Source organism: Vulpes lagopus, chromosome 15 (genome assembly GCF_018345385.1).
Source record: "Vulpes lagopus strain Blue_001 chromosome 15, ASM1834538v1, whole genome shotgun sequence".
Taxonomy (NCBI): domain Eukaryota; kingdom Metazoa; phylum Chordata; class Mammalia; order Carnivora; family Canidae; genus Vulpes; species Vulpes lagopus.
In genome coordinates this window covers 6,693,159-6,707,406 of record NC_054838.1, presented here as the reverse complement: position 1 = coordinate 6,707,406, position 14,248 = coordinate 6,693,159, and the positions used below count along the sequence as shown (strand labels likewise).

The 14,248-nt window shown below is 36.5% G+C and overlaps 2 protein-coding genes across 3 annotated transcripts in view; both read left to right on the top strand.

The window, feature by feature from the left end:
* NELL1 (neural EGFL like 1) overlaps nucleotides 1-14,248 on the top strand; it is an 812,163-nt gene that overhangs the window by 519,825 nt on the left and 278,090 nt on the right. The gene's annotated exons all lie outside the window — the stretch shown is intronic.
* LOC121476263 (isocitrate dehydrogenase [NAD] subunit gamma, mitochondrial-like) lies at nucleotides 11,349-12,512 on the top strand. The gene has a single exon (XM_041730022.1). The coding sequence runs from the start codon at nucleotides 11,349-11,351 to the stop codon at nucleotides 12,510-12,512; it is 1,164 nt and encodes a 387-aa protein (XP_041585956.1).

The window sequence follows — 14,248 nt, the reverse complement described above, 5'->3', positions numbered from 1 at the left end:
GGTTACTTCCATGTCTTGGTTATTGTAAATAATACTTAAGTGAATTTAGGGATGCATGTATCTTGAGTTAGTGTTTTTGTTTTCTTTGGATAAATACCCAGTAGTGGAATTGCTGGATTGTATGGTAGTCCTTTTTTAAAAATTTTTTGAGGAACTTCTATACTATTTTCCACAGTTTACCTTCCTCACAACAGTGTGCAAGGGTTTTCATTTCTTCACATCCTCACTAACACTTGTTATTTCTTGTCTTTTCAATACTAGGCATTCTAACAGATGTGAGGTGATTTCTCATTCTGGGTGTGATTTGCATTTTTCTGAAGATGAATGATGTTGAACATCTTTTCCTGTGCTATAGACCACTGTATGTCTTCTTTGGAAAAATATCTATTCAGATCTCTGCCCATTTTTTAAATTGGATTGTTTGGTTTTTTATACATGTATTTCATTTTTAACAGTATCTGGCAGTTTGGGACAAAAACCATATAAAACATTCTTCTTCCATCGACCACTTACATATGCACATTCTCATCTTTGACATCTCATGCCAAACTGCAGCTTGGTGAAAAGAAATATTTTAAGTTCCTGGAGCATTGTCTGTCTTCTAGCTGGTAATGCAACAGATTAATAAATATGCAGCAGATAGAGTCCTCATCTACATTAGGGAAAATGATATTCTGTCTTGAGGGCTATTGTGAGGATCCCATCCCTTTTTCTCGACATACTTTAGATTAATGACTTTTAACTCACACTTATATTGGCCCTAAAAATACTAAAAGATTAGTCAGTGCTCACAAACTATTAAGACAGATTTTAAAATAATTTCTCTTTGGTAAATGGAGAATTATAAATGAAAGTTAACTCATATATTCCCCTAGAAGATATATGAATACTTTCCATCAATTTCTCAAGTTGCTAAGTAGAGAAGATTTGAATATTAAGGGATGTAAATATTCTTTTAAGTGGATGTCATATTAAATAACCTTCTATACCTTATTGAATAGACATTGAAGAAGTGACCATAATAATCAATTGTATGCAGTTATCAAGAGCCATAGTAAATCACTATGGCTAATCACTTGCCATTTAGAATGTTAATTCAGGTTCTTAGAATTTTTAAAATTATAATTTGGGGCCAATAAGTGTAATACGGAGTTGGAACAAAATGATATACTGTTTTGGTTTTATTTCTTTTATTATTTAGACTGATAGAATGCCCTCAAATACTGTATTTGCACAGATAAAAAAATGATTATAAACATGCTTTGAGCAAGGCACTGTTCAAATTGCCTGTATTTAATCCTCACAAAACTCTTTGAAGAAAGTATTATGACCCTTACTTATGAAAGAGGAAACTGAGGCAGAGAGATTTTTTGAAAAGCAATTTTCCCAAGGTCAAATAGATATAAATCAAAGAGCCATGATTACAACCCAAGTAGTCTGCTAATTTTTAACCCTCATACTTCGCTGCCTCAATGAAAAAAAAAATCTAATGGACATTAAGAACTCAATTTGTATTTCTGTGAAATGTATACATACGTTTGGTTTAAAGAGCCAAATGGTTCTAGAAGGCTTTTCAAAGATGATTAATCCCCTTGAAAGACTTCCCAACTTCCTGTCCCTAGAGGCAACCACTTTCAGTGCTTTTAACAGATTCCTTTGGTGTTTTCATCCGTCTCTAGGTAGCATGTTTCTTTGCTACTTCTTCATAATTCGAATTTTGACAGTTTTTATGGACTTCTCACATATAGGATGGGGATTTGGCTGTCTTTCATATACCTTATAACACATCTTTTCATTAGATTAGTATTACTGTGTTTGTGTAACGATGAGTATGTGCATGCTACTGATGAATTATTAACAAATGTACTTGGTTTCCTTTGTTGCACAGATCTTTGTTCCCCTGTCATTAACAATCATTGAGGTCATAGATTTTTATTGCTTAATTTATTGTAGATTTATCATAATTTATCCCCAAACTCTTGACCAGTTTCATAAATATTCCTAAAGACATTAACACTTTCATGTTCTTAGATAAATTTCTCCCAAAGATTGGTTGATATCTAGGCTTGCCCCATAGCTCATGTCCTGGGAATCTCCCTTCACCATGATTCTGGAGATCCCCTTTGCATCTCCATGGAGTGGTAACCCCTGTTCCTCCAAATCATGTGCACTCTTTCTTGGTTTACTGCTCTGATTTGATGGAACACATTTTCCATTAATTACATGAGAAAGGGTACATGGGAGAAAACCTTTTGAGACCTTGCTTCTCTGAAAACTTTCTGTTGCTAAATGAGTTGATACTTTAAAATTTGGTTGGAAAACTGCCTGGCATATAATAAGCAAAAGGTATATGTCTAGTAAATAATTTTACCTCCATCCTTGCCTGATACTTTGAAAAGGCATTGCATTTTAAGTTGTATTTTTTTTTTTTTTTGGCCTCAGGATTTTGGGGAAATTTCTCCATTGTGTTCTAGGTTCCATTATGGAATTTGAGAAATCTAATTCCTTTCTTATTTTTTATCCTTTGTTTTGAAATCTTGCTTTAAATTTTTTGATGATAGGTATGTACAGTTTTCCTTCATTCTGCTGGGCACTCAGTGGACCTTTTCAATCTAGGTATTCAAAGCTTTCAAGTCTCCTTGTGTTGTCTTTTCTGACTTGTCTATACTCTCACCCCTACTTCTTTGGTCTCTTCTTTCTTGCTCACCTGTTGTTTTGCTGCTGGACTCCTTAGGTATACAGTTGTCTTATTTTCCTTCCGATTTCCATGTATTTATCATTTTCATCTGATGTCTGAGGATTTCTGCTGCTTTGTATTCCACCCTTTTTCTGAGCTTTTCATTTCTGTTGTCTTTTTTTGTACTTCAAGACTCCTTTTTCTTTTTTTTTTTTAAGACCACTTTTTCTATGCTTTTTTTCATAGCGTATTGTTTTTGTTTCATGAATGCAGTACTGTTCTTTTTCTGAAGACATTAATGATGGTTTATTTGAAGTGTTCTCTTAATTGAGTCCTTGTATCTTCCTCATTGTTTCTGTTTATTGATTTGCTTTGGCTTCTGTCTTTTATACTAGAAGCTTCCCCCACATGGTTTGAGCCTGGCATTTCACTCCTACTTATGAGTGGGGGAAAAAGACACTAATTGAAAGTTTTGTGCAAGTAGGGATGTAGTGGTTGACAGTGGAATTCAATATAAGGTGATCTGGGCCGTTCTTTTGGTAAACACTTGATTGTCATTATCTTTATTTTATTTTTAGTTGGTTTTCTTAGAAAATAATCTTCAAAGCTCCTGCCCAGGGAGGCTAAGCACAGATTTCAACATTCTGTTCACTCTATACATTTTAACTTCTTTCCCCTGAGTTCACTATGGAGCTTGCACTTGCACTCGGTTGTGAATGGTGTTCCTCAGTGTAGAGCATAAATGTCCTATGTTCTCCCTAAATTGGTAGAGTGGCAGTCATGTAAAGAAGGAGAGGGAAGACGATCTGGGTATCTACCTACTTCTTAAGGAGACTTTCAACTCACCTTGACCTGTTGCTCTTGCCAGTTTCTGAGCGTTTTGGGTTCTCTGATGAAAGATAAATTGTTTCTTGGCTTTTCTCACTGAGTGGGATTCAACTATTTCAAATCTAAAAAGTCAATCATCACTTCGCGTTTGCTTTCCAGCTTCCTAAATTTCTCTCTATCATTCTTGTTGCTCTTACAGGTATACAATATTAAAAACTCAAAAACTTAAATACAACTTCATTGGATTTCAAGAAGGAGCCAATGTGTGTGCATTTAACCAATAATCTTGTAAATTTGTGGGTATTTTTAATTTTATATAATTTTTAATTTATCTGTTAGATACCTGAAAGTCTATCTTGGTGATTGAGTTTTTATTTTTATTTTTTTAAAGATTTTATTTATTTATTTATTTATTTATTTATTTATTCATGAGAGACACACAGAGGGAGAGGCAGAGATACAGGCAGAGGGAGAAGCAGGCTCCACATTTATTTATTTATTCATGAGAGACACACAGAGGGAGAGGCAGAGACACAGGCAGAGGGAGAAGCAGGCTCCACATAGGGAGCCCGACATGAGACTCGATCCGGGTCTTTAGGATCAGGCCCCTGGCTGAAGGCAGTGCTAAACCACTGAGCCACCTGGGCTGCCCCAGTGATTGAGTTTTTAGTATGAGACTCTTCCTTCCTTTCTCAGGGATGGGAAGGAGCAACAGAAGGAGAAGGGGACACATGGGGACAAAAAGCACAGAGAAAAGCAGCATGAAGTAGCTTAGGTGGAAGAAGGGTGAGTTTGAATCTCCCTCTGATTTAACAGGAATTATTAATCCTTCTGGCATATCACTTTCCTTATTTATAGCACGATGAGAATAACCCCTAACTCATTGCATTTTTCAGATTGAGATGAAGTATTACTTAAGACACAGTCTTGGATATGGTACCCAGTGGAGGCCATTTTCCATCTTGAATTTAGGGAGGGCATTTGCAGGCAGGAAATGGAGGGAATCCATTTGAGAACATTTTTGATTTGCATAATTACATCTACTTTGTAATATTGACCATAGATAAACCAGTTGGCTAATCTAGCCAGCACCAGAAAGCCTCCTCTAATACCAAGATTCTGTAGTTATTATGATAACCCTATTGAAAAAAATTGGGTCACATGGTTTTAACAAGTATAGAATGTGCTTTAGAGGACCTATGATTTAGGGCTAAATGAAAGTGGGATTTTTTGAGAAAACCAATAGTGTATGGTTGCCTGAGCTGGTGTCAACAGTTAGGTGGTCTGTGTCTGGTTTGAACTAAAAATTGAGATAGATGTAACAGAGAGGACTTCATTGACTTATGCATCCAATCAGCATTAGCCCAAAGAGATTTTTTTACCATATCCTGATTAAAAGGATAGCCTCTGAAATGCATAGCAGTTGAAGGAAAGCATAGTAATGACACTTGTAAATAGTTCTAGGAAGACTGCAAACCCCCTATCTAGGGAGAAGGAATATAGAGTGGCATAATCAAGGCCCTAGGTAACAGAAAAATATTTAATAGATGTGTTCATGTGGCTGTAAAGTTTAGTTAGAAGGGAAGGTAAAAGATGTTTCTAATTTACTTGTAATCTCAAGTCTTCACCTATCTTCTAAGAAAGGGTGGTGTTGTCTTCATGACTAGACTATAAACTTCACTGTTTCAGACAAAACCAAAATACCTCATGAATAATGTGAACTCCCCACACCCATCTCAATACTCAATATATTTTGTTTAACTCTGCCTAGAATGTAAGTTCCTTGAAGGCAACAGGTTTTATATTTGTTTCATAGCATTTCCTCTGACATTTAAAGATACATTTATGTGTTGCTCGCTTATCTATCTGCCATGTATTTTTTGTTGTCTACTCTCACTAGAATATAAGTTCCAAAAGGGGTCATGAATATTGCAAAAACTAAAAGGTCTTATATGATCGGCAGTTTGGCTCTGGAGCTTATGCTCTCAATCAGTAATCTGTGCAGCCTAATGGTGGTTGTCAATGACTCCATCATTGCCACTTCTAGTTTTACTTACTCTGTCAACAAGATATTGACACTGTTGATCACTCATTCCTTGCATATTTCACTTCCCTTGGCTTCTGTGACATTCTTTTATTACTATTCTCTTCTTTCATCCCAGATCACTTCTCCGTCCTCTCTAACAGTTTAAATATTAATGGTCTCTAATTTTGTCCACATCATTTTTCTGTGCTCTCTCTACAATCATCTTGCTAGCCTAGTACTTCTTGACCTCAGTTGTGTGACACATCACAGTGTCAGAATCAATCATGACATGTGTCAAAATCACTCCCTTATTCATAAAGCATTAAGTAACAAGCATATATAAGTGATTTACTTTTTAAAATGGACTCTCCTCAGAGTTACCATTATAAGGATGTCACACTAACTCATTTGCGTTTCAATAGTGTGCACTTGCTTGTGTAGGGAAAGGTGGAATTTGCATTAGCTGGAAGTGAATTGCTTATAATTCATAGCCTATTTTATATTTGCTGAAAATATGACCTATGGTTACTGATATGTCATTGATAGTTATAGCAATTTTGAGAGGATATTTGTAAACTGGGGATTTATAGTTTGTTATTTACAGTTTGTTTCCTTGATTTTACTAGTGGATACATTTTTAATAATGGAGGGAGCTAAAGAAGACATTCATATGCATCTCTCGCTGCATAGCATAGAAATGAGAATATGTTCTAGTTACAAATTCCAAATAAAAGGCAATGTGATTAGCTAAATGATGTGCAATATCACTTATATTAACATCATGAATAAATATAAATATTGTGTGCTACTTTTTATTATAAAATGTTATTTTCCTTTATTAGTATGTACTTTTATTACTTGTAGAGATCTGAATTAGATTTTTAAAATATAGTTTTACATCGTTTTTATGTTAGATTCGTTGTATTTTTTTTTCAAAAAATGACGTTTTGACATTACCAAATAGATAATTTACTAATCATTTACTATTAAAATCCTTTTGAAAATATGACCTATGAAAATAGCTTGAGAGTACTTTGCTTTATTTGGTCAACTACTTTTGTTCATATGTGTATGTGTTTGGTTTTTATTAAAATCTGAATATACTCCTGGGAGTGTGTCTCAAATGAATGCCATTCATCATCTCTCCTAGCAGAAAAAAGATTGAAAACCTCTGTTCAAGGCTATATCATATACTCTCTCCCATATGTTGCTAACTTCTGAGTTTCTGTCATCACCCAAAATCTTTTCTCTGGAGCCGCAGACTCCTTTATTAAACCACTCACTGGGCATCTTTATGTGGATGGTGCTACAGGCTCCCCAAGCATGTCATATCTGAAACTGAGTCACATTCTATCCTATTCCCCTCACTCAACTACTCTTTTTCTAGTGTTGCACATTTTTATAAATGATATCATTCACCCAGTCTGTTAAAGACATTAAGGATAATATTCAGTGTCTCCCAGGTCACTAGTCCAGTTTTTATCTCCAATATCTCTGAAAGTATTTCTCTCCTTGCTCACTGCCTTTAACTGGTCATCATTTCTTCCTGAGACCATTTCATAGCCCAGTGATTCTCAAACTTAAGTATGTGTAAGAATCATTAAAACATAGATTGTTGGGTTTCAACTCCAGACTTCCTGATTTAATAAGTCTAAGGATAGTCTGAAAAAGTTTCATTTCTAACCAGTTTGTCATAAACCTGTTGCTGCTGGGATGCAGATCATTTTTTGAGAACAACAACAGTGATAGGCTGTCAGTTGGCTTTCCTGCCACCAGGCAAGCCACCTTACTGTTAATCCTCCAAAGGATTTTTTTTTAAATGTAAGTCATATTATCTCTCTCTCTGACTTAAACCTGAATACTCCCTTAGCATTACACTTAGACTTCACTGAACTCTTGCCCCTTGAATATGTGAAGCCATGGCACTCTTATTATTCTTTTACCTGTACAACATATATCTTTTATTCCACTGAGGTTAAAAACTTTTTCACTTGTCCATTACATTTGTGGATCAGCCTGGCTATTAAAATCTCAACCACTATCCATTTTATAATCCCATCCTCAGGGCTTGCTTCCTTCTTCATTCACACCTTTAAACAATTTATTCAGATAGTCTTCTTGTTATTATGTGAATTGTGACAAATTATGTATTTCAAAGAATTGTCTGATTTCATCTAGGTTATCAAATTTGTGGGCATAAACATAAAATTCCTTTATTATCCTTTTTAATGTCCATAGGATCTGTAGTAATGTCCCTTTTTCATTTCTGATATTAGTAATTTGTATCCTTTCTCTTTTTTCTTAGCCTCTCTAAAAGCTTATCAATTTTATTGATCTTTGCAAAGAGCCTATTTTGAGTTTTACTGATTTCTTCTATTTTTCAATTTCATAGATTGTTACTCCAATCTTAATATTTTTTTCTGCTTACTTTAGACTTGGTCATCTCTTTCTAGTTTCCTGAGGTAGACGGTTTTAAAAGACTTTTAAAAGTCAACTGTTTTAAAATTGAATCAATAATCTTCCAAAACAAATCACCAGGCCCAAATGGGTTCACATTTGAAATATATTATACCAATTTAGGAAATAAAGTAAGTAATAAAGTACCAATTTTCTACAGTATATTCCAGGCCCAAATGGGTTCACATTTGAAATATATTATACCAATTTAGGAAATAAAGTAAGTAATAAAGTACCAATTTTCTACAGTATATTCCAGAGGATGCAGAGAAAACACCTCTAACTTATTCTAGAAGATCAACACTATCCTACTAATAAAATCATACAAAGAACTTATAAGAACAGAAAGTGCCAGACCAATCTCTCATAAACATATATGCAAAAATCTTCAGAAATATTAGCAAATTGACTCCAACAGTGTATAAAAGAATTATACACCATAATTGAGATTTATCCTAGGTATGCAGTGCTGGTTCAATGATCAAAAATCAATTAATATAATCCATCACTTGAATAGACTAAAAAAAAGAAAAATCACATATCACATGATCATGTCAGTAGATGCAGGAAAGCATTTGAAAAAAATTCAACACACTTTCATGATAAAAGCTCTAAGTAAACTAGGAATAGAGGACAACTTCATTAACTTGACTAAGATTATCTATATGCAACCCACAGCTAACATTATACTTTGATAAAGACAAAGCTTTTCCACAAAGATCAAGTACAAGGCAAGGATGTCTCTTCTTATCACTCCTTTTCAATATTATACTGGAATTCCCAGCCAATACAGTAAAACAGGAAAGGAAATTAAAGGTTTACAAATTAAAAGAGAAGAAATAAAACTGTTGTTTGCAGATAACAAGATTATCTATGTAGAAAATACAAAAGAATCAGCAGAAACTACTGGATCTAATAAGTGATTGTAACAAGATTGCAGGATATAAAGTTAATACAGAAGAGTCAGCTGTTTTCCTATATACAAGTAATGAATAAGTGGAATTTAAAACTTCACTATCATTTATGCTAGCATTCCCTAAAATGAAATACTTAGGTATAAATAAAAATATGTGCAACATCTATATGAAGAAAACTATAAAACTCTGATGAATAAAATCAAAGGAAGACCTAAATAAATGGAGATGCTTTCTATTCATGCATAGGATGCTTAATGTTATCAAGGTATCTTGTCTTCCTAGCTTGATGTATAGATTCAATCCAAAATCAATCAAAATCTCAAAGTTATTTTGTGGATATCAACAAACTGATTCCAAAGTGTATATGAAGAGGCAACCCAGAGAGCCAACACAGTGTTTAAGAAGAGAAAAACTGGAAAACTGACAGTCTTCAACTTTAAGACTTACTAAAAAAGCTACAGTAATCAAGATGGTGTTATTGACAGAACAGATGAATAAAGCAATGGAAGAGAATAAATAGGGAGCCCAGAAATGGACCCATACAAATAGTCAACTTTGGCAAAGGAGCAAAAAGCAAAATAATAGAGCAAAGATAGTTTTTAACAGAGGGTGCTGGAACAACTGGATATGCACATGCAAAAAAATTAATCTAGACACAGACTTTAAATCCATCACTAAAATTAAATCAAAATGGATCATAGCCTTATAGGTAATATACAAAACTATAAAACTCCTAGAATATAATGGAGAAAATCTAGATGACCTTGAGTATGGCAATGACTTTTTAGATAGAACACCAAAGGCAGGATCCATGAAAGAAATAATTAATGAGATATAAACTTCATTGAAGACTTCTGCTCTAAAAAAATACGATGTCAAGAGAATGAGAAGACAAACCACAGATTGGGGAAATCATTTGCAAAAGGCATATCTGATAAAAGACTATCATCCAAAATATAGAAAGAACTATTAAAACTCAACAATAGGAAAACAAACCACCCAATTAAAAATGGACTAAAAACTTGTCAGATCAAAGAAGATGGAAAATAAGCATATGAGAAGACACTCAACATTATATGACCTCAGGGAAATGCAAATTAAGAAGAGATACCAATAAACGCCTATGGGTATCACTCAAATCTGAAACACTGACAGATTCTATGGTTGTAGAACCCTGGGAATTTTCTTTTCTTTTCTTTTCTTTTTTTTTTTTAACCCTGGGAATTTTCATTAACCGCTGGTGGGAATGCAAAATGGTACAATCACTTTAGAGGGCAGTGAAACAATTTCTGGCAAAACTAATCATACTTTTGCCATAGGATGCAGAAGTTACGCTCCTTGTTACTTACTTGAATAAGCAAACTTCCATCCACACAAAACCTGTACGTGTATGTTTATAGCAGCTTTATTTATAATTACCAAAACCTGGAAACAACCAAGATGTCCTTCGGTAGGTGAATATATAAACCGTGGAACATCCAGACAATGGAATATTATTCTGTGCTAAAAAGAAATGAGATATCGAAAAAGACATGTTACTAAGTCATGTAAATGCATGTTACTAAATCAGTGAAGCCAATCTGAAGAGGCTACTACCTACAGTGTGATTTCAATTTTATGACATCCTGGGAAATGCAGAGCTATGGAAAAACTGAAAAGGTCAGTGGTTCCCAGGGACTAGGGTAGAGGGAGTGATATGTAGGCAAAGCAGAGCAGATTTTAGGGCTGTGAAACTACATTGTATGATACTCTAGTGGTGTGTATATCCCATTATATATTTGTCCAAACTCAGAAAGTACTACACCAGAACTGAACTCTGATTTAAACTGTGGACTTTGGGGATCCCTGAATGGCTCAGTGGTTTAGCACCTGCCTGCAGCCCAGGGTGTGATCCTGGAGTCCCAGGATTGAGTCCCACACCGGGCTCCCTGCATGGAGCCTGCCTCTCCCTCTGCCTGTGTCTCTGCCTCTCTCTGTGTGTGTCTCATGAATAAATAAATAAAGACCTAAAAAAAAAAAAAAACTATGGGCTTTGGGTGAAAATGTGTCAATGGGGGTTCATCAGTTGTAACAAATATACCACTCTGGTGCAGTATTTTGGGGAGGATTTTGGGATATAGGTGCTGTCTGTGAAATTTCTGTACCAGGCATTCAATTTTCATGAACCTAAAACTGCTCAAAGATATAAGGCCAATTTTTGAAAAGTATATCACGCAGAGCTTACGCACATTGAATAAATACATTTTCTAGTATGATACATCACATCTCTTCTCGGCTAGCACTGTCTCTCTCACTGCAGTAGAATGTCAAAAAAGAATAGAAGGAAGGAGAGGCAGTTGTGACCTATGCAAGATTATGGATCTAGAATTCTACCAAAAGAAGCCAGGTAAAAACAAGAGGAAGAATGTATACTTTTCCATAAATTACTCTCTACTTAATGATCATGGCGTTGAAGATACTGACAGCTGCAAGTTGCTGCGTGAAGTCCATGTTGCGGCCTTGTAACCTCTGCCATTCTTGGGAGATTTTATTTGGCCATGAGACCTCCCCAAGGAGCTTCTCTTTTAAGTACAGTATTCCTCCATCAGCCAAGTATGGTGGGCGACACACTGTGACTATGATTCCTGGGGATGGCATTGGGCCTGAACTCATGCTGCATGTCAAGACTGTGTTCAGACATGCGTGTGTGCCTGTAGACTTTGAGGAGGTGGTCGTTAACTGCACTTCTTGTGAAGAGGACATTCACAATGCCATCATGGCAGTCCGTCGAAACCGTGTGGCTTTGAAGGGCAACCTTGAAACCAACCACAACCTGCCACCATCTCACAAATGCCGCAACAACATGTTTCGCACCACCCTAGATCTCTATGCCAATGTCATCCATTTTAAAAGTCTGCCAGGCGTGGAGACCCGGCACAAGGATGTAGACATCTTAGTTGTTCGGGAAAACACAGAGGGTGAATACAGCAACCTGGAGCACGAGAGTGTGACAGGAGTGATTGAGAGCCTAAAGATTATTACCAAGGCCAAGTCTTTCCGCATTGCCCAATATGCCTTCCAGCTGGCCCAGGAGATGGAGCGCAAGAAAGTGACGGTTGTGCACAAGGCTAACATCATGAAACTGGGAGATGGGCTCTTCCTGCAGTGTTGCAGGGAAGTGGCCTCCCACTATCCTCAGCTCACCTTTGAGGGCATGATTGTGGATAACACCACCACGCAGCTGGTATCCCGGCCTCAGCAGTTTGATGTAATGGTGATGCCCAATCTTTATGGCAACGTTGTCAACAGTATCTGCACAGGATTGGTTGGGGGAGCAGGCCTTGTGCCTGGTGCGAACTATGGCCATACACACGCAGTGTTTGAAACAGCTTCAAGGCAATCGGCCAGAAATTTAGCCAATAAGAATATAGCCAACCCTACGGCCATGCTGCTAGCAAGCTGTATTATGCTGGACTACCTCCAGCTCCACTCCTATGCCACCTCCATTCGCGCTGCAGTCTTGGCATCTATGGAGAACAAAAATGTCCATACTCCAGACATTGGAGGCCAGAGTACCACATTGGACTTCATTCATAATATAATCGACCACATCAATACTGTCAATTAAATAGGCTGAGCTATTCCCCCAAGTCCCTCCCACTCTTTACCTTACCCTTCTCAGAAACTCCAGCCAGCTCAGCTAATGTGGATTCTGGAATAAACTATCTTCTGCTCCAACTCTGAAGAGACGGGAGACGTAAATCTGATTTTTTTCTATTAAGTTAAAATGTCTATTAAGCTAAAATGCCATAAGCGTCACTTGTTTAAATTAGTCAAATCTATTGTATTGTGTGTGTACTGAGGAATTATTCTCTATTGTAATCCACAGCTCACATGTCCCTGTGATATGATACACTGAATAAATCAGAGCTGTTTGTAGAGTCCTGGGGCTTTTCTCAGAACCTGGAACGCTGATTTTCTCTTTATCTGGGTCATTAAAATTCAGCAAATCAGCCTGCAGAGAAGTCTGGCTTCTCTCTAGAGGTTGTTAATGAGTTAATTAGTGCAATAAAATTTGCCTACAAAATATACATTGTTGCCTTAATAATAAATAAGGTACCATAAAGCTGAGCTAGTACCAAATACTTCTACTCCCTCCTACATATCTCATCGTTTCCCATGCTTGTGTGTATATTCTGAAAGAATTTTCACTGGTATAATTTTTCACACTAGGACATCCCTGAGCACCGCAGCTCTCCTGGAAAGGGCATTCTGAAATTCCTTCCAGTTGGGCTCAAGAGTCCAGAGTTCAAATCCCCAGTTAACAGATATAGGGCCCATAGTTCTCCACTCTGCAGAGGTAACCATGGTCTGGAAGCTCCATGTTGACTGCTTCACAGTCCGTAATGGTTTGCTTTCTCTTAATCTCCTTTTTAAGGAAAGGGTGTGCATAAGAAAACGAGAAGCACTGAACTAATTTAAGTGTTTACTGTTGTTTTATTACAATATATTTTATTTACAGTATTTTTAAGGTCATGGTTGGGAAATATACAAACAAAAATGATAATTTTATTAGGGCCCACACATTACTCAAGTGGAGAATAAAAACAATGATTGTTCAAACGTTCAGTGGTTTTATTTGTAAGAATGGCCTGCAGATAAAAGTGAGATGGAGAAACACTGAATCCTTAAAACTATTTGGGTAACTTTTATGTCTCAGCTTTAATCTTTGCATCCTGTTGTGATTTGTGAACCACAAGTCAGAGACTGTGGACTTTTAGACTTGAAAAATTCCTCATGGTTTCTAAAGGCTGATGCCTTCTCATGCTACCTTATTGTATTTTGCTCATTATGTATGAAATCAGGGTTAGGATTTGGAAAACCAAAAGCTAGTTTGAGGGGATTTAGTTTGAGGAGGAAGTGACTATATCTACCCATCTAGAAGTATTTCTTTAAGAGCAAGACTAGCAGGGATAAGTTATAAAATATTGTGGTATTCTTGTAGTGGACATTAGACATGTCGTTGGCCAGGGCTGCCCGTGGCTTGCATGGGGCCTTGCTCTGGGCAGATCTAGACCTGCACCACACACATGGTTTCACGAGTGGAGCAAGGGATGGATTTTGGTTTGAAGTCCTCCCACTTCCATCACCACACAACCCCATACTACCTTAACACACATCACCCACTCTGTACCTCTTTCTCTCATGACTAGGGGAATTTGTTCATGGCACAACTGAATTCATGCACACTGTAACTCTTGACAATGAGAGTTTATGCCAATAGGAACATTTGAGTTGCAGTTTCCCTCTGTGTCGAAGGTGGTCTTCCCATAGTTCTTCATCCAGACTGCTGTGATGGCATGT

Bases quoted from the DNA above. Each gene is read 5' to 3' on its own strand.
- LOC121476263 (XM_041730022.1), top strand. From the start codon at position 11,349: ATGGCGTTGAAGATACTGACAGCTGCAAGTTGCTGCGTGAAGTCCATG.